Source organism: Podarcis bocagei, assembly GCF_964188305.1.
Source record: "Podarcis bocagei genome assembly, chromosome: 11".
NCBI lineage: Eukaryota > Metazoa > Chordata > Lepidosauria > Squamata > Lacertidae > Podarcis > Podarcis bocagei.
In genome coordinates, this window is record NC_138136.1 from 13,094,602 (window position 1) to 13,114,537 (window position 19,936).

The 19,936-nt window shown below is 43.0% G+C and overlaps 1 protein-coding gene and 1 long non-coding RNA gene across 6 annotated transcripts in view; one reads left to right on the forward strand and one right to left on the reverse strand.

Moving 5' to 3' along the window:
- The window catches only part of LOC308597832, a 46,493-nt gene extending 26,629 nt beyond the window's left edge, over window positions 1–19,864 (forward strand). For 3 of the 4 annotated variants that reach the window (XR_014013166.1, XR_014013167.1, XR_014013168.1), the window contains one exon: window positions 9,569–10,403. This is a non-coding gene — a long non-coding RNA (uncharacterized lncRNA). Of the gene's footprint in view, window positions 1–9,568; window positions 10,404–17,461 lie in introns of those variants that run through there. The other variant, XR_014013169.1, reaches the window with a different exon arrangement.
- The window catches only part of NFIL3 (nuclear factor, interleukin 3 regulated), a 24,637-nt gene continuing 4,701 nt past the window's right edge, over window positions 1–19,936 (reverse strand). For both annotated transcript variants that reach the window (XM_081213780.1, XM_081213781.1), the window contains exon 2: window positions 1–1,895. In XM_081213780.1, the coding sequence (XP_081069906.1) occupies window positions 308–1,696 (1,389 nt within the window). In that variant the 5' untranslated portion in view covers window positions 1,697–1,895 and the 3' untranslated portion in view covers window positions 1–307. The remainder of the gene's footprint in view (window positions 1,896–19,936) is intronic.

Below are 19,936 nucleotides of genomic sequence, written 5' to 3' on the forward strand. Positions count from 1 at the left end.
TTCTGTGCTTGTCACCAATTGTTTATTGGAACTGGCAACTTTCACACTTTATAGTAACAGAACGACAGAAAAATAATGTTCACTATATACAGCCTTTGCACAGGCTACTTAACTATACACAAGGCATAGTGATCATGACAATCTAGTCTTTATAGTTATCTGTGCACGAAAAGACACCATCAGACATCATGTGAACATTACAGTGAAATGACATCACAAGTCCAGTGAAAATTCAGCATAATACAAAACATATCAATCTACTGCAAATGACATCCTTTAAAACAATAAGCATTTATTCAGTAGTCATTTAGCCAGAGTCTGAAGCAGAGATGTGTTGTGTAGTTATAAGTCTTTTAAGTGAAGCAACCTCTGCGGACAGATTTGCTATGCCCTGCTTCAAATACAAGTTCTCTGTCTCGGACACTTTGTAGGAATTGTCTTTAATGTCAGCTGCTCCCGTTTTGCAGCCACTCTGATTTTTTTCAGTTAATTCCTTTTGATGGTGCCAGTGCTCTGGTTTCAGAGACCAGTCTTGAATATTAGTCACTTGGACAGAGAAAGGAGTGTGAGAAGTATGTACCAAATTTTGCACATTGTGCTTTTCGAGTTCAAAATGCCTTTTAGATGACATATCAATTGGTGACGTTAGTTTCTGGGTAGCATCATAGTCATTATCCAATGATTCCACTTTGATCTGCATGGCCTTAGCCTTAATTCTAAGCTTATGAGGCAGTGCAGAAGAGCTCACCTCTGGGACTTTAACTGTGGCATGATTGCTTTTAAGTTCAACAGGAGAGTGGATTGGGCCTTTAGGTACCTGCTGCTCATCTTCTCCATCTGATGACTTTCCAACAACACCGTCATCAGCCTCTGAAGTTCTTGGAGAATTACTAGAGGATCTGTTAACTTGCAACAGTGGAGGGGAATGTGAGTAGCCACTAAAGTTGCTCGCCATGAAATTTGGGTACATGGATGTTGTATAGGAGCCTCTTTCATCTCGTGAATCCCTTGCATAGTTTTCCAGTTCCATTGGCTCCTGCTTTATGAGCTGGAACTTATTTTCAGGATTTTTGCAATTATTTTGTATAGGGCTCACTTGAGCATGATCTACTGATGACACTTCGGACACATCGGATAAAGAGCTTTGTGGCGAGTGCTTAATGACAGATATACAACTGCTGCCCACCATTGGTGGTTCATGCTCATCAATGAAAGAGTTAATACTTGATCTGGCATTCTGATACTCCTGAAAATAAACAGCTGTTGAATTGCTGAGCTTCTGAACCTCTTGGGCATATGCAGAAGAGCTAATTAAACCAAACTTTAGCTTCAGTGAAAGTAACTCAGCTTTTAAAGTGGCATTTTCTTCTCCCAGTGCAATTAGTTTGTTCTCCAATACAAGGTCGTTTAGCCGCCGCTTTTCACGAGACCTTTTGGCAGCTTCATTATTTTTCCGCCGTTTTTCCCAATACATGGCATCTTTCTTTTCATCAGGAATGAATTCCCGCTTTCTCCGGCATGCTGAAGACTTGTTTTTTGCAATGCCTCCTTCACTGAGTAGCATTTCATCGCCAGTAGCTAAGTCATCAGATACATCTCCTAATGTAGAACTAAGTGCCATAATTTTGTCCACATTGCTACTTGTATCAGCGGGTGCCTGTTCTGTTTTAATGGACTGCATTTTTCTCAGCTGCATCAGAAGCAATTTTTAGTAGGTGTGCAAATAGTAACAGGATAAATTAATCTTCTAGGACTTCTTGAACCGTAACAACTGGATAAATACAGTAATTTTAAATCCATAAGCATTCTCCCATTTGTTCCATCATCTCAAGCATCATGTCGTCTTGGTAAAAATTGCTTCTGGATAGGTTCAGCCTACAATCTTCGGAAAACACCTGTGGCATACAAAAGAATAATAATAATGATTAGTTTCTTGATTTTACAGTCTTTAAAATGTATGTGTGAATATTATTCAAAGTATCTTTTAGTTATTCATTCAGGAAAGAAAGCTCAAGTCATAAATCACTGAATGGCTTTACCATATTGGGCATTATCTTAATAAACAGATAAACAGGTATATAGTACTTGCATACAAAGAATTAAGATAATGTTAATGAGAAATTATATAAGCTCTAACCACATTCACTTGTAGTGACTTATTACTATTAATTAATTATACATTTAATATCTTGTCTTTCTTCCTCTCCTTCCTTGGGGGTTTTTAAGCAGAGGTTGGGTGGCCATCTGTCATGGATGCTTTAGCTGGGATTCCTGCATTACAAGGGGGTGGACTAGATGACTCTTGGGTCCCTTCCAACTCTAAGAGTCTATGATTCCACCTTGGTATACTTTCCCAGGCTATCTCCCACCCAGGCATTGATCAGACCTAGACCAACTTAGCTTCAGCAAGTAGATTTTTTACTGCTGTGGAAAACACCTCATGCCATACCACAAACTGGAATGTGTAACTATGACTCACTTGAATTTAATCTGTATTGTTTACTCTTTCTCATTTTCCATCCAAAAGAATAGCGACATACGGATTACTGATATATAGGTCAGTATAGCCTAACTATATTTTCCTTGTCTGACTTTCATATCATCTTTGGGCCAGAGGAGTGGTGGGATGGGACAGATTTTCACTCAGAAGCAGCTATAATTAACTCATAGAAGCCAGCTCTTTGTGCAACCTATGGGCCTAACAACATGTAACATCAATGACATGGTTAGCTATCATATTGTGGGTCGCTTAAAAATTAAAAACTCACAAGGTGTGGAGCAGCAATTGTTATCTGCAGCACCACAGTGCACGGGAAGGTGAGGGGAGGAAGGAATAGCTAAGACTACAGTAGCACCTCCAACCGTTGAGCATATAATTAATAGGCGAGACGTAAGAAAGACAAGGGACACAGGTGGCGCTGTGGGTTAAACCACAGAGCCTAGGACTTCCAATCAGAAGGTCGGCGGTTCGAATCCCCGCAACGGGGTGAGCTCCCGTTGCCTGGTCCCTGCTCCTGCCAACCTAGCAGTTCGAAAGCATGTCAAAGTGCAAGTAGATAAATAGGTACCGCTCCGACGAGAAGGTAAACGGCGTTTCCATGCGCTGCTCTGGTTCGCCAGAAGCGGCTTAGTCATGCTGGCCACATGACCCGGAAGCTGTACGCCGGCTCCCTTGGCCAATAAAGCGAGATGAGCGCCGCAACTCCAGAGTCAGTCACGACTGGACCTAATGGTCAGGGGGTCCCTTTACCTTTACCTTTACAGCATACTAATAATCACTATGAATTCCAGAAAATCCTTTCTGTTTTGCAGATTTTAGTTAGTCACTTTCCCTGCTATGCTCCCCTACTGTAATTCGTATGATTCTGAAATTACTTCACTTTTCACTGGAAAACTTTAAATGGATTGCTGGTGACTGATTCTGCCCCGTATGGGTCTGTAACATCAATACACATCAAAGTTCCTAACAAGTGAGCAAGAGAGCATAGCTGGGCTAGCAGGAGTCACTTTGCTTGTCATCATTTCCATGAATACAGTCATCGTGGTCCCCTGCCAAGAGTCAGAAAGAAGGCTTTGCTTTTTATAAGTTTAAGCTGTTAATTCTGCAGTCTGCATAACAAAGGGTATGATCTTCTCCTGTGCGGGTGTTGTACCTGAGTGTGGAAGGCATGGGCATAGCCAAGGGGGGCTGGGGGGCAGCTGCCCCCCAAATAACCAATCGAAATAAATGCAAATCTGAGGTTCTGCCCTCCCTAACAAAAGCCTGCCCCCCAACAAAATTTGTGGCTACGTCCCATGGTGGAAGGTACAACAGAGTTCAGATTTCTCCACCTTCACCATAAGCATACACAGCCATTTGCTGTGTGGTAAGAGCTGTGGGCATATGTTTTGCAGATTCATTCTCTGGTGGGGCTGGAGAAAACTCCTGTCTAATCTCTGGAGAGGCACTGCCAGTCAGAGTAGAGTCTACTCAGCTATATGCATTAATGCTCTGACTTGGTATAAAAGCAGTTTCCAGTGTTTCTAGAAAACCTTTGTGTGCCTCCAATATCCCTGTTGAGCCAGTTTCCTTCATTCAGTCAACTCCACATTACTTGGCAAAGTCCTTTTAATATGTAATGCTATCCCATTTCTGTATGGAATTGCATTCTACTCTGATGTTTTCCATTGAACAATGAACTAATATTGGGTTTGATCCCACAGTCTCTCTCCTAGAGTGGAAGATGAGCTCTTTTCATTTGTAGAGGGAATCAAAATCTAGCAGAGGCTCTGTGCTGGAAGAAGGAGAGAGAGTTGATTCCCTCCCTGGGACCCAAGGAAAAGCTCCCAGGGTGATGGAATCCCACAATCCTCTGGGGCAGTTTTACAGGGGTCTGCATTGGGATGGATCAACAGAAATACCTCCCTGCTCCCTTTCTCCAGCATGAGTGGAACTCCAGTGATCACGCTCGTTACAAAGGTATTAAATACAAAGGATGGAGGAAGGAAGAAGGAAAAAGGCTAAAAACTGCACAAGTAAGACTTCTGTCCTATTTTACACAAGTTCAGGGAATCTAAAATATTAAATAAGTCAGTATGCTAGATGGAGTACTATTTTCTGTTCCTTTTTATTTGTCCAAATTTATGTTCCGCTCTCCTAAATAAATGCTATTTTTGTTAGTTCTTTCTTTTTTGGTCAGTGTACAAGAGCTGCTTTGAAACTCTGGTTGCTTTGAAAGATTGTACTGGTAACAGAGGAAAGTTAAATATCAGTTTGGAAAGCCATGTACATTTTTTAAAAGTATGCAGAGAACTATATCAAGTTTGATGCCCGCATGAAACCTAATTTACCAGGTCTCATTCACAAGCTAAAAGCATGCTTCATATTAATTTATCAAATTAATTCATATCAGAATGGCTGGTGTCAGTTTTTTACCAGATGGTGGTGGTGGTGATAAACCATTGATTTTATTTTATTTTTAAGTCTGCTTCCTTGATCTGAAAACACTGCTGTAGCAATTTGCAGCTACAGTAACTTAAGAGATCTTTCTAAAGATAGACATTATAAATTATTTACATAGTACTTTTATAGCTAAGACATGCAACATCAGCAAAAAAATTCCTAGGAAGACATCTCCCAATTTGTCCACCAACATCATTTTAAAAAGGAAAAACATTAAATCTTGTTGGTATTGCAAGGATGTTATAATGGCAGTGCAACTGCTAAGTCAGAGCAAATATTTCAAAATGAATTGTCAAAGTCTGAAGTGGCTTGAAGTCCTTTTTTAATGCATCCCTATATAAACTATGTAATAATTATTCTCATTTTCAAATTAAATTCTGAGGTAGGTTCTGCAATATATCAAAGACCACTCATGAGTTTGTGGTCAACCTTAGATTTGAAGCCTAGGTTCTCAAATCCACATCCAAAACACTATTAAAGGGGACCAGCCTTTTCTGGTATTGTAACCACATAATACTTCTATATTTGGTAACTTTAAAAGCTCCTATTTCAATGTTTCTATTCTCAGTTTCACCAGATGGAGCAACATTCGAGGCATAAATAATCTCATCTGCAATTCATACCAAAGGGAAATGAATGCAATGTATTAACTCAGGTTGGCTCACTCAATAAATGACAAGACTGTTAAGTAATTAGTGAAATAATATTCATCTAACAACAACGTTTGACATTGTGTCCAAGTGACAAAAGTTATTCTAACGCAGGTTTTTCCATACCTAAAAATCTACTCAAAATGGGAATAAACATATAAGCTATTAGTCAAGGAAAACAGTCTAAGGATGCAACAGAATATGAAGCAGGCCAAAGTAGTCTCTCCCCTTCCCGCAGGGTGTTTTTGCCATTGGTGCACTACAGCTCTGCACTAAACCACTGAGACTCTTGGTCTAAACCACTGGGTCTCTTAGGCTTGCCGACTGGAAGGTCACCGGTTCGAATCCTCGTGACAGAGTGAACTCCCGTTGCTCTGTCCCAGCTCCTGCCAACCTAGCAGTTCAAAAATAAATAGGTACCGCTGTGGCGGAAGGTAAACGGCATTTCCATGCACTCTGGCTTATGTCACGGTGTCTTGTTGTGCCAGAAGTGGTTTACGTCATGCTGGCCACATGACCCGGAAAGCTGTCTGTGGACAAACGCCGGCTCCCTCGGCCTGAAAGCGAGATGAGCGCCGCAACCCCATAGTCACCTTTGATTGGACTTGACTGTCCAGGGGTCCTTTACCTTTTTACCTTTACAGCTGTACCAAATGCATTGACATGCCAATCCCTCTAATTGAAGGCCCTTCCACAGTACATATTACAGGATCCAACAGCTTGGCGCTACCTTAGGACTCTGGCATGCAACTGTTTGCAAGGAACAGGAGCAACTCTGCTCATAGAGGTATGGGAATGGCAGACTCTTGAGTTCCTTAAAGTGAAATGCTACTTAAAGTGAAATTCTCCCCAGCGCCAGCCTCCAAACCAGGTCGAGGAACAGCAGGATGGCGGTGCTGCGCCTCCCCGCTGTCCCCCGAGCTTGTGGGGCTGACCCATGTCTGCCTGAAGCGCGGGGCGCTCTGCTTCAGCGCACCCCGCGCTCCGTGCAGCAGGCTGCTATCCGCAGCGTAGGGAGCCCTGCGGGAACTCCCGCAGGGCTCCCCACGCTGCGGATGTCTGCCCGGCGTGAGGGGCGCTCTGCTTCAGGGCGCCCCGTGCGCTGGGCAGCAGGCTGCTATCCGCAGCCTAGGGAGCCCTGCGGGAACTCCCGCGGGCTCCCCAGGCTTGCTGATAGCTTCCTGAAGCCTGGAGAGCGAGAGGGGTCGGTGCGCACCGACCCCCTCACTCTCCAAGCTTCAGCGAAAGCCTGTATTCGCCCCATAGGACGCACGCAGACTTCCCCTTCATTTTTGGAGGGGGAAAAGTGCATCCTATAGGGCGAAAAATACGGTACTCTAACTGCCATGGCATCCAGCATAATGTCCCCTTGAAGCCCCAAGGATGTGGGGTCCAGCTAGCATGTCCGTTGAGGTTATTAGACTGAAGCAATGTGTGGAATATCTAGTAATTATAAGGGGAACTCAAGCATTATCATTATGGTGATACAGAAACCAATGGTCCACGCTGTTTTGTAGATTTAGGCTTTACACTGCATTCTTTATTTCAAAGAGAGGGGTTTTCTTTTTTCCCCTGGACCTTCACCCAAAAATAATTGAAAGAAAGGTGAGGTGCGATTTCCTTCCTCAATGAGAAAAGTATTCTTGAGGCTAACACGGTTTAAATTTCTGATAACAAAACTAATATTTACACTAGCCACAGAGCTTAAGTGGTTTTGTTTCTCACACAATGCATTTGAAAAGGGTCCCTATTCTATATGACATGCTAATGGTAAATCCACCAAACACAGGCAAAGCTACAATAGCCTTATCAATAGCTCCCTTGAACAGTTTGTTAAGCCAGCATTTATCCAAATGGAAAAGACAAAGCCTTATTTGTTAGTCACGCTATGTGTGTGAGTCAAAATTTCATCTGACAATAGGATCAAAATGCATTTAATAAAAACAAGCTAATTTTACTTTGGCTATTTCTTATAATTTCTCTGGAAAGTATTAGTATGTACGGTCATGACTCCTACTGTATTTCAAATTCAGCCCTTTCCCCCTATGATTAATCTTGCAACTATTTTATCACTCCCTCCCTCAAAAAAAAAAGGCGGGGGGGGAGTCTAAAACCAACTTTGAATGCTGCCTTACATTAGTCACTCTTGAAATTTCAGGTGCTTTTATAAACACTTTGAAAGTTGTTTTGTAACATGTTGTGTGCCAATGAAACAATCAATACACAGCACTGTCTGCTTCATTATACAATTGTAACCACAGATTTATACTACTAATGCCTATTTTTTTAATATGGCAATGGCCTGATTGTGACTCGATAAGTATTTGAGTAGGGGGCCTGGTTCGATCTCAGGAGGGGGATGCCAAAGAGCTGTAAAAGGATTGGCCTTTGGGAACCAACTATGCTCTCTTTTGCAACAATATAGTTGCAGCTTATCAACAACCCAGCTTTGAATATGTTGAAACCTCTCTTGTCCTCCCTGCTTCCACCACAAGCACAATTAGACTGTAATCCTATACTCACTTATCTTAAAATAAGCCTCATTGAACCCAGTGGGGCTTACCTCTGAGTATAGGATTGCTATTATGTATTATTTTCACTTGAATCGGTTGTGGGAAGGATCAGATTATTATTATTATATAACACTTGGAGTAAAAGAAAATAGAAGTGACTTCCCAAGACCAACGCTGATAAATACCCAAGCAGTAAGAAAGTTACTAATGGATTCTATTGACGGAGCTGACCTTGCAGTCTTTACTAATTCTTGCACAACACACAAAATTTTCACTTCTAAGGGGCAAAACACAGAGATATGGTTCTAAGCATGTGAACAGTTTCAATTAACATCAAAGGAGCTAACAAAGTTGTTTTAGTTGGCTATTCTTCAGTTCCAAGCTCCACACTTTATAGGACAGAAGTCACACCATTTTAGAGACTATATTACAGTTGGTAGAGCAAGGAGACTCTTAATCTCAGGGTTGTAGGTTTGAGCGCCACACTGGGCAAAAAGATTCCTGTATGGCAGGGAGGTTGGACTTGGTGAAGCTCGTAGTCCCTTCCAACTCTTCGATTCTATTCTATCCCTTTAAACTGAGCTGATGACTTAGCTGCACTACTTTTGGGAAACATTTTTTATTGCTCTTCAGCCTTCTAACATCAGGTGTTAACATTTTCTCAAGAATAAGTGCCTTGTAAAGGGCTGTTTATATTTCAAGTCAGAGTTACAACCATTATCATGACAGTACCTCAGGACCCATTTTAAATCAACAAAATTAAATTTCCATTGTTCCTGTGTTCAAGACAATTACAGTCGTACCTTGGAAGTCAAACAGCTTAGTTCCCGAACGTTTTGGCTCCCGAACATTGCAAACCCGGAAGTCACTGTTCTGGTTTGCAAACTGTAATTGGAACCTGAATGTCCGATGGGGCTTCCACAGCTTCCAATTGGCTGCAGGAGCTTCCTGCAGCTAATCAGAAGCCGTGCCTTGGTTTTCGAAAGTTTTGAAGTCGAAAGGATTCCATTTGGCTTCCAAGGTACGACTGTATTATCTCAGCTGGCTGAACTGAGAGTGTTATCACCTATTTTGACTATTCACACTGAACACAAATTCAGGTTTGCAGAACATCTCAGCCTCAGTTGCCCATCTGTAAAATAGAACTAAAGTTGCCATCACAGGGCTATTAGGATGAGGGACTCAATAAGACGGCTTAATAAGTAGACTTATAAGCTTTTTCATTCTTACTGAGTCCATCATTCTAATAACCCTGTGATGAGTGACGTTTTAGTGTATTTTTGGTCTCTGTGGAAGCCGCCCAGAGTGGCTGGGGAAACCCAGCCAGATGAGCGGGGTACAAATAATAAATTATATTATTATTATTATTATTATTATTATTATTATTATTATTATTATTATTATTACTACTACTACTATGCAAGTGATAACATTATCATTAATATGATTTCTACACTTTTCAGAAAAAGGAGAAACACTGCCATTCCTATTTTTCAGATAAACAGAGAGAAAAAGCTGAGTACACTGCTTTAGAAGTGAGATTGCAAGCCCAGCAAAGAAATGTGGATAAGAGAATTATCATGCCTAATATGGAGGTGGGGACAAAAGCTGGAGCAAAGACACAACCAGCTATTAACAAGATAAACTCTATGTAACCAAAAGACTACTTGCTAGGGAAGCCTGGTGCAACAGGTCTGTAACTTTAAGCAGTTTTAATTACAAAATTTAGACTTTAAGTGGTCACATTGGAAAAGCAATGTTTTATGTTACAACACAGAGTTTGATTTTGTTATTGGAAGGCATACAAATGCAGCCATCATTTTATGATTGAGTGCTAAGCCACACTTCCATTTGCCTGTGCTTTCTAGGCAGATTGATGTTTGTATAAATTCAGCAGTAAACAGCGGGTTTTCCCAGAGAAAGAGGCAGGAGAAAATAAAAACCACTTGGAGCCATCCCTAGTAAGCATGGGACAAATGGAAGTTTGGGTGAGCCCAGAGTCCCTGATTTTATAAGGTCCTTTGCTGCTGAGGTTACACCACTCTCACGTCAAAAGGTGTCAGAAGTGTTCAGAGGTTATAGGGTCAGCATATAATTAAATTGTAGGTCAGTAACACACATATGCAAGAGATTTCTTCTCCATACAAGCTATGAAAATAAAAGAGGAAAACCTTAGAAGAAAATGTCATCTACTTAATATGTGTTAGAAAATCACATTCACAAAAGAATTCTCAAGCATATGAGCTACATGCAGTGCTGCAATATTTCTGTTTCTCCCAGAGGAAAAACTGGAAAGTGATGTAAAACTGGAAAGTGATGTAACTGAATGAGTAGTACAGTTATTGTTTGTTCTGATAATTACAAATTAATTACCGTATTTTTTGCACCATAACACTCACTTTTTTCCTCCTAAAAGGTAAGGGGAAATATCTGTGCGTGTTATGGAGGGAATGCCTACGGGTGGCATGCCTACGGATTTTCCTCCTCTAAAAACTATGTGCGTGTTATGGTCGGGTGCGTGTTATAGAGCGAAAAATACGGTAATAACAAATATACTTTCCAAAGATAAATCACACAAATTATCACAATTTTCAGATCAGGATTGTCTTAAAAGGCAGTTTTCACATCACTTACATTATATTGTTTCAAAGAATGCAATGGAACAACTGTTGTGTAATTTTCTCTCTCTCTCTCTCTCTCTCTCTCTCTCTCACACACACACACACACACACACACACACACACAAACAGAGAGAGAGAGAGAGAATTGAATTTTTCTCATTTTATTTCCCTATGGTTATTTGGCATTTTTTCACTCATAAAATAGTTTGGGCTCTTTCTAATGAAAGTTCCTCTTTGTTGTTTTTTCTCCTTGAGAGCAGGTGAAAGGATAATGGAATTTTAAAGCTGATCCTCAAATAAAGTTTCTATTCTATTTAAAACAAATGGCTCACTTCTGGCTTAGCTTTGTATATTTCCATCTGCTCAAAAGGCTATCCTTAGCACAATGCCTCAGCTACTGATCTCATAGTTCCAGTTGATTTCTATGGTGTTTGTGTGGAAGCAGAACCTGGTGGATTAATTAGTGTACTCTCAAATGACTACACTAAGGTCACTGATGCCACTGATTTACCGTAATACAAATTTAATAAATAATAAAGGAACAATAATACTTGCAAATCTAAGGACCTGTCTTTTTGCTTTAACATATTTACATCCCTTCTAAATAGCACTACTGTGTACCATATGTTTAATTTAAGTAGGCCAAGAAACTCTATTGACTTCAACAAGTCATACAAAACTACATCAAGAATTGCAGCTCTCAGAATTTCATTTGGGTAACTTAAAATGCAAATATATGCTGGGCAATTCCACAGCTTTCCGGTTAATCCATTGGGCTAATCCATAGAAAGTTAAAAATACAAATGGTGGATCAGATTGCAGGTGAAATCTACCTGATAAGGAGTTAAGACAGGAGCAATCAGACTTACTGATCACAAATTCTACTGTCCAAAGGCCAACTCTATAGCTTGTTGTGAGATGGGACCACTTGATTGTCATGTAACTAAAAATCTCACATAACACTGCTCTTTACAAATTCACAGACTTATTTTGTGCTAATAGTCACTCATTTCCATCAATGGATATAACTGGCGCTGTACAGTGGTACCTCGAGTTACATACGCTTCAGGTTACATACGCTTCAGGTTACAGACTCCACTAACCAAGAAAATTACTTTGGGTTAAGAACTTTGCTTCAGGATGAGAACAGAAATCGTGCTCTGGCAGCACGGCGGCAGCAGGAGGCCCTATTAGCTAAAGTGGTGCTTCAGGTTAAGAACAGTTTCAGGTTAAGAATGGACCTCTGGAACGAATTAAGTACTTAACCTGAGGTACCACTGTATTTCATAATATAATCCTCTCCCAAGTCAGGGGTTGTCAAAAGGACCATTTCCCAGAGCAAAGGTCTCTTACATAATATGCTAAACTTTAATTCAGTGCTAATTTGGGCAAAGAACAATGAAAGTACAGTTTGGGCAGTCCAACTTCTCATGCCAAATGGGCCACAAGAGTACTTTGACACCGAACCCATGGGCCGCACACTGCCTTGTGCAGGGGGTCGGGGAGCGAAACAGGGTCCTAGAGCCCAGCCACCTCCTTCCCAAAGCTGAGGAAACACTAGCTTGGCTTTGGGAAGAAGACAGGAGGCCCCAAAGTCCAACACCTTCCTTACCCAGCTTTGGGAAAGCAGAATAAGGGCTGCAGGGGGGGGGTGCCAAAGGCTGCCCTATTTATTTATTTATTGTTCATTCATTCATTCATTGAACTTATATACTGCCCTATACCTGGAGGTCTCAGGGCAGTTCACAGAAAAGAGCACAATATATAAAATCAAAATAAAAACAATAACCCAATAACACCCCCACCTAAAAAAAGAGCTGCATTTTAAAAGGGTATAGGATGTTGATCGGGACAACCAAAGGCCTGGTTAAAAATTTTACCTGGCACTTAAAGGTGTGTAATGAAGGTACCAGGCAAACTTCCCTGGGGAGAACATTCCACAGACAGGGAGCCACCGCAGAGAAGGCCCCGTCCTCGTGTTGCCACCCTCCAGACCTCTCGAGGAGGAAGCACATGAAGGAGGGCCTCAGAAGACTATCATTTCAAATTTTCTAAATAAAAATAAAATGTAATTTCTATTGCTTCTTACTTAGAATCATAGAGTTGGATGGGACCCTAAGGATCTTCCAGTCCAAACCCATTAGAAAGCAGGAATATGCAGCTATCCTATACAGTGCTACCTCAGGTTACATACGCTTCAGGTTACAGGACTCCGCTAACCCAGAAATAGTACCTTGGGTTAAGAACTTTGCTTCAGGATGGGAACAGAAATCGTGCTCGGGCGGCAGTAGGAGGCCCCATTAGCTAAAGTGGTGCTTCAGGTTAAGAACTGCTTCAGGTTAAGAACGGACCTCCGGAACGAATTAAGTACTTAACCCGAGGTACCACTGTATGAGTATCAAACCTGCAACCTTGGTGTTATCCACACCATAGCTTTCGGCTACCAGTGTTGATTAAAGTAGCAAGTTTTTCGCTTGATAAATTTGTGACGTTCAAACTAAAAGTATTAATGGTTTAAAATCATTTGAAGCTTCACCTGAAGACCCATGGGGTTTCTCTCACACAAAAGGCTGTGCACCTGATAGCAAGGTCATCAAGAAGAATCTGTAAGCTGATGAGTCAGATCTGTTGCTTAATGTTTTTTTATGCAACAGCCCTGAACAAAACATTTCATTGTTCAGGTTATTGCATCACTGTGATGTTATAATAACCGTAGATTAGGAAAAAAATAATTGCAACAAGGCAGCCATCTGGGGAAAAAGAACGTCATTACATAAATGAAGTTTGCACAACCTTTAGCAAAGGGAGCCCAGTTTAAAATAAGCGAAAGATAAAAGCGCAGCAGTGATTGATTTCCTGCAGAGATTACGCATGCATGGCTAACACTGTTTTCCTTCACAGGGCAAGATAAACTGCAAGAATCCTGAGTAAGCTCACATTGTTTATGGGAGCCTGTGAGATTTTTAACAGCTCTCCGTTGCCTTAAAACACACACACACACACACACACACACACACACACACACACGTAACCAAGATCTTAAAACATACTAATTCTAGAAAACTGGACAGTATGAAGACTAGTTAGCAATCCCTGAAATAATAGATGGAAATTAAAAATAGAAAGAAACCTGTTACCGTATTTTTCGCCCCATAGGACGCACTTTTTCCCCTCCAAAAATGAAGGGGAAATGTGTGTGCGTCCTATGGGGTGAATGCAGGCTTTCGCTGAAGCCTGGAGAGCGAGAGGCATCGGTGTGCACCGACCCCTCTCGCTCTCCAGGCTTCAGGAAGCTATCCGCAAGCCTTGCAAGCCCGGCGGGAGTTCCCGTGGGCTCACAAGGCTTGCGGGCAGCAGCCTGCAGCCCCGGCGAGTGTCCACAAGCCTTGCGCGCCCGGCAGGAGGTCCCGCCGAGCGCGCGAGGCTTGGGGCGGCAGCCTGTCGCCCGAAGCACGGGGAGCCCTCCGGAGGGCTCCCCGTGCTTCGGGGGAGTGTCTGCAAGCCTCGCACACCCGGCGGGAGGTCCCGTCGGGCGCGCAAGGCTTGGGGCGGTAGCCTGTCGCCCAAAGCACGGGGAGCCCTCCGGAGGGCTCCCTGTGCTTCGGGCAAGTGTCCGCAAGCCTTGCGCGCCCGGCAGGAGGTCCCGCCGAGCGCGCAAGGCTTGGGGTGGTAGCCTGTCACCCAAAGCACGGGGAGCCCTCCGGAGGGCTCCCCGTGCTTCGGGGGAGTGTCTGCAAGCCTCGCACACCCGGTGGGAGGTCCCGTCGGGCGCGCAAGGCTTGGGGCGGTAGCCTGTCGCCCAAAGCACGGGGAGCCCTCCGGAGGGCTCCCTGTGCTTCGGGCGAGTGTCCGCAAGCCTTGCGCGCCCGGCAGGAGGTCCCACCCAGCGCGCGAGGCTTGGGGCGGTAGCCTGTCGCCCAAAGCACGGGGAGCCCTCCGGAGGGCTCCCCGTGCTTCGGGGGAGTGTCTGCAAGCCTCGCACACCCGGTGGGAGGTCCCGTCGGGCGCGCAAGGCTTGGGGCGGTAGCCTGTCGCCCAAAGCACGGGGAGCCCTCTGGAGGGCTCCCTGTGCTTCGGGCGAGTGTCCGCAAGCCTTGCGCGCCCGGCAGGAGGTCCCGCCGAGCGCGTAAGGCTTGGGGCGGTAGCCTGTCGCCCAAAGCACGGGGAGCCCTCCGGAGGGCTCCCTGTGCTTCGGGCGAGTGTCCGCAAGCCTTGCGCACCCGGCAGGAGGTCCCGCCCAGCGCGCGAGGCTTGGGGCGGCAGCCTGCAGCCCGAAGCACGCGGAGCCCTCCGGAGGGTGCCCCGTGCTTCGGGCAGGTGTGCGCAAGGCTTGGGGTGGCAGCCGCGGCGGGTGGGGGGAATAATTTTTTTTATTCATTTCCCCCCCCAAAAAAACCCAAGGTGCGTCCTATAGGCCGGTGCTCCCTATAGGACGGAAAATACGGTAATACATTGGTGTAATACATGCTGGCACGCTGTGGATATTAATATATCATTAATCTAGACCCTCTTTTCCTTCACTTTCCCTGACATTCCACGTGTTTTGGGGTTGGGGGCATACAAGAATGCATAAAATTGCACACGGTGGGAAAGTAACACCAGTCTCAAGCTCCAGGGTAGTTCTGAAGCCAAAGAACCTGCCCATGTCACCTTGGGGAACTTTGGACCCAAGTTACTTTGAATTTAGAGGCAAGCTGAATGTCTCTGAAGCATAGCCTAATAATAATAATAATAATAATAATAATAATAATAATAATAATATTTTTTTAGTTATACCCCGCCCTCCCCAGCCAAGGCCAGGCTCAGGGCGGCTAACAAGCAATAATAAGAACAAGTTGAATGATTACAACTTAAAACAAAATTAAAATACAACATTAAAATATTGAAACATTAAAATATTAAATGCCTCATTAAAATGCCTCATCTCAGGAGGCGAAGGAAAAGAAAAAAGAGAGGGAGGGAGGGAGGGAGGGAATCAAATTGGCTCCAAGCCAAAGGCCAGGCGGAACAACTCTGCCTTACAGGCCCTGCGGAAAGAAATCAGATCCTGCAGGGCCCTGGTCTCATGAGGCAGAGCGTTCCACCAGTGCTGAAAAGGCCCTGCTCTGGTTGAGGCTAATCTAACTTCCTTAGGGCCTGGGACCACTAGGGTGTTGCTGTTTATGGACCTTGTGCTTGGTCCAAAGCAAATGCACAGCCTTAGTAACTGGTAGCATAAAGGATCAGTATCATTCCTGAGAGCCAGCATTGGCCAATTGATTTCAGGCCCATATTTCCCCCCCCCCCATCTGAATCATGCTCCAAGGGTAGCCTTGGGCAAATCATTATTTCTCAGCCTCAGTTTCAGACACAATCAAAATTTGATGTTTGTGGCAATAAAATGAGGTGAAACCTTACATAACGAGAACTCTGCATGATTTGAATAAATTTCCTCGCAATACTATTTAAATCTTGGAGCCAAAGTCTATAAACCCTATTCAAGATTACATACACACAGGCAAAGTGCTGGCCAGTTGTTGTTTTAGTACATACGGAAAGGGCACCAATTAAAGTTCTGGTTAATATTGATCAATAAACCTGTGCGTGCTGCTGGGCTCAGAATAAAGATTTCCAAGGATGCCTAGAGCATCTTGTATGCCTGAAGAAAGTTCCTTAGTTAATCTGTAGCTAATCTCTGAGGCTTCTGTATAAAAAGTCAAGGGTGTATTTAACAAACAATCCTGAAGCTTGTTTGTGATCCATTTTGTCCTGAATAAATAATTACAGGAGGAAAATTAAAGTTAAAATGTAACTGAAATTGTTTCAATAACATTGACACAATTACAGCTACAGTGAATGAGAATACTCAGCAAATCCTCAAAACGTACGTGGTGCACACCACATATTATTAAATCAAGTACATAAATTATGACATGGCTTGAGGAAAATTCAATAGTCAAGTAAATCAGTAGTTATCAGAATATATAGCATCGGAGCTAGTATTAAGCAAATTTAATCTGCTTTAAGACTTTATCTGCCATTTCCTTGAATTGTTTTCTTATTTGCTGTTTACCAGCCTAATACAGTATAAGGAAGTGTGGTATACAAGTGTGTTAAATAAATAAATTAGCAAGGGCACAAGTTGTTTTAATTCATTTAATTTGTTTTTTATAAGTCACTTGGGAGTTTCATTTGGGGTAGGGAGGGACTAACAAATATAACAACCAAATAAATCCACTGAGTATTTGAATTTTCTCAGCATATGTATCACTCAAAAAAAAATTAAAAATCAGTCTACTCTGATTTCATAACACTCATACCTCGTGTTGCGTTCCGCTCTTGTTACGGACTTTCAGCTTAAGAACGCAGCAAACCCGGAAGTGTTTACTTCCGGGTTCGCCACATGCGCAAAAGCGATCTCTGTGCTTTGCGCAGAAGCGCTCGATCACGCCACGCACATGCGCAGAAGAGGTGCTCTAGTTGTAGACTTTTCGGGGTGCAAACTGCACTCTGAAATGGATTAAGTCCGCAACTAGAGGTACCACTGTATTTCCAGCAACTGATGGAAACAATTAAAACCTGCAACTTGAAAACAATTGAAATCTAAGAATTTTTGACCTAAGTAAATTTTGATTTGTCCTTCTGCTGCATTCATACACTATGACATGCTGGCAAATTTCGGGTGTATGAACAATACAATTCATGTTTACTCAGAAATGAATGCTATTGCGTTCAATGGGGTTTACCGCTTTGCAGGACATCTTCAGGAGAAGAAAAGGCTAAGAAGTAAAAACCCACACAAATCTGGAGTGGAGTTCCTAAGACAGTTGGAGAGTGTCTTGTACGCCTCCTTCCAGCAGCACCTGCAGCCAAGCTGATGTCAAATATATTGCTTTGCTTTCCTTTGGACCACAACTGTGAGGCCAAGAAGGTCTTCTCATCCAGACAGCCCAGGACCTCTATACACACTGCCCAGACTTGCATGGGAGGCAGTAGTTATCAGTCTCTGCAGCCACAGCATGCACTGTGATTCTCCATAGGTCTGACCTCACCTTCTGCCCTGGAGGCACATTCCATTGTCTCTCAAGACAGATGTATGCCAACAACAACAGCTAGGTGAAATGACTACAGGATTGCAGCTTGCTTATTCCACTGACCTAGCACTCTGGAGCCATTTAATCAATTATATGATGCACTAAGTATTGTGTTATTTAATCTTACCACAGCACTGCATGCGTAAATGTAAATATGTTGGGTGAGGACGTTTTAGAAGCCTATTGCCCATCATGGTTCTTTGCCTACACATGTATTATCTTTCAAGAGATGCACATGAGGCAACCCACATTTATTCTTTAAAAAAATGCTTTGTCTACTAAGGAAGTTTGGTAATAAGGAAACACAGTTATATGGCTCTGCGTTTATGTTCATTGCGTGCTCCGAACTCACCTGAGTACACGTTTATGAATGTCTGGTCAAAGGGAATCTAGCCAGGCCTACAGTGAATTTGCCATTGGGTTATTTTGCTACCTTGTGATGAATTTCCAAGGGGGAAATCTATCAATCTTTTGTTTTAATCTATGATTCCAATATCTATAAACTAACTGAATTTAAAAAAAAATATATTCTCAAAAGTTACCCTTAGCCAGCTGGGTTGTGACCATTAGGAAAAGGTATGAAATCATGGCATTGTAAGGGACTAAAATTTAAGACTCCTGAAAAGTAGATACCGTAATTCTGGGTGGTGAGGTGCAGCATCTTCCTCTAAGCATGCAAATAGCTTTACAGTGGTACCTCGGGTTACATACACTTCAGGTTACATACACTTCAGGTTACACACTCCGCTAACCCAGAAATAGTGCTTCAGGTTAAGAACTTTGCTTCAGGATAAGAACAGAAATTGGGCTCCTGCGGCGCGGTGGCAGCGGGAGGCCCCATTAGCTAAAGTGGTGCTTCAGGTTAAGAACAGTTTCAGGTTAAGAACGGACCTCCAGAACGAATTAAGTACTTAACCCGAGTTACCACTGTACATCTATACTATGAGTAATCCTTGCTACAATGGGTACAAAAGCTAAGTGTTGGGGAGGGGATGTTGAGGCAGGAATGAGCAATGAACAAAAGCGTTAACAGTGGCAAGGCAGGAAGTGAGTGGCATCACCAAGATCCTCCGTTATCTCACGGACCATTGTGGAAGCTTCTATAGGGATGAGATGGTTGTGTGTATCTATTCCATGGCAATGCAGAGCTGGGAGAAAAGTCGTGATGCACCTTCTCCAGACTAATGGTGACTCCAGCCAAATTGATCATGGTACACAGGATTATTATCCTTGGCCTTGAGACCACCGTCCAAGCATGCTGTTGCTTCAATCCTTAGGTTTTCCAACTCTTTGATTAGTATGCCTGTATGTTACACGTGTTTCTCAACTTCTGAAATGTCCCACTGACAGATTACATCAAGCTCTCTATGTGCAGAAATACGGGTACCCATTTTTAAAATAACATGAAAATGTGGCCATAGTCATGCGACATAGTCATCTTTTCTCTCTCGTCGCTCTAAAAGGTTGGAAAAATTAGCCCTAAAGGTTTAGCGAAAAATACATGCTTTTAAATAGCAACACATTAACATTTGTTTCAGTGTCATTATTTGGGTGCCTGACTCAGAACTGCAGCCTTCAGATTGGCACCAATACAATGAAGTCAGCACTGAAGCTGCCTACTCAGTTTCAGCAAGCTTTGGATCAGCCCAGAGACATAATGGCAAAGCGTTTGAAGTCAAGACTTCCTAAACTTCTTTGCAAGGTTGTCAGCACTGCCAGATTTCTGTGCAATGCGGGGGGTGAGTGTTAAACTGCCAGGAATGCTTACAACAAAAACAGGGCGCATCGGACGATAGAAGGGGAAAATAACCCAAACATTTCTAATCCTTATAATGGGTGAAAATACAGACTTAAAATGATAGGTAAATAAATATATATATAAGTGCAATGCTGCTGGAGTTTTTCTTAACTATATACACTTGTGTGGTAATAGCTACAAAGGTTAATAACACCTGTAACACAACACCTGAGGTCATCCATCACGACTTGGCTGTGTAACATTTACCACTGGAATTATTCTCTGATCATAAGATGCTCCTCATTCTAAGTCATACCATCTATACTGGCTGGAAGCAGTGGCGTAGCGTGGGGGGTGCAGGGGGGGCCGGCCGCACCGGGCGCAACATCTGGGGGTTAG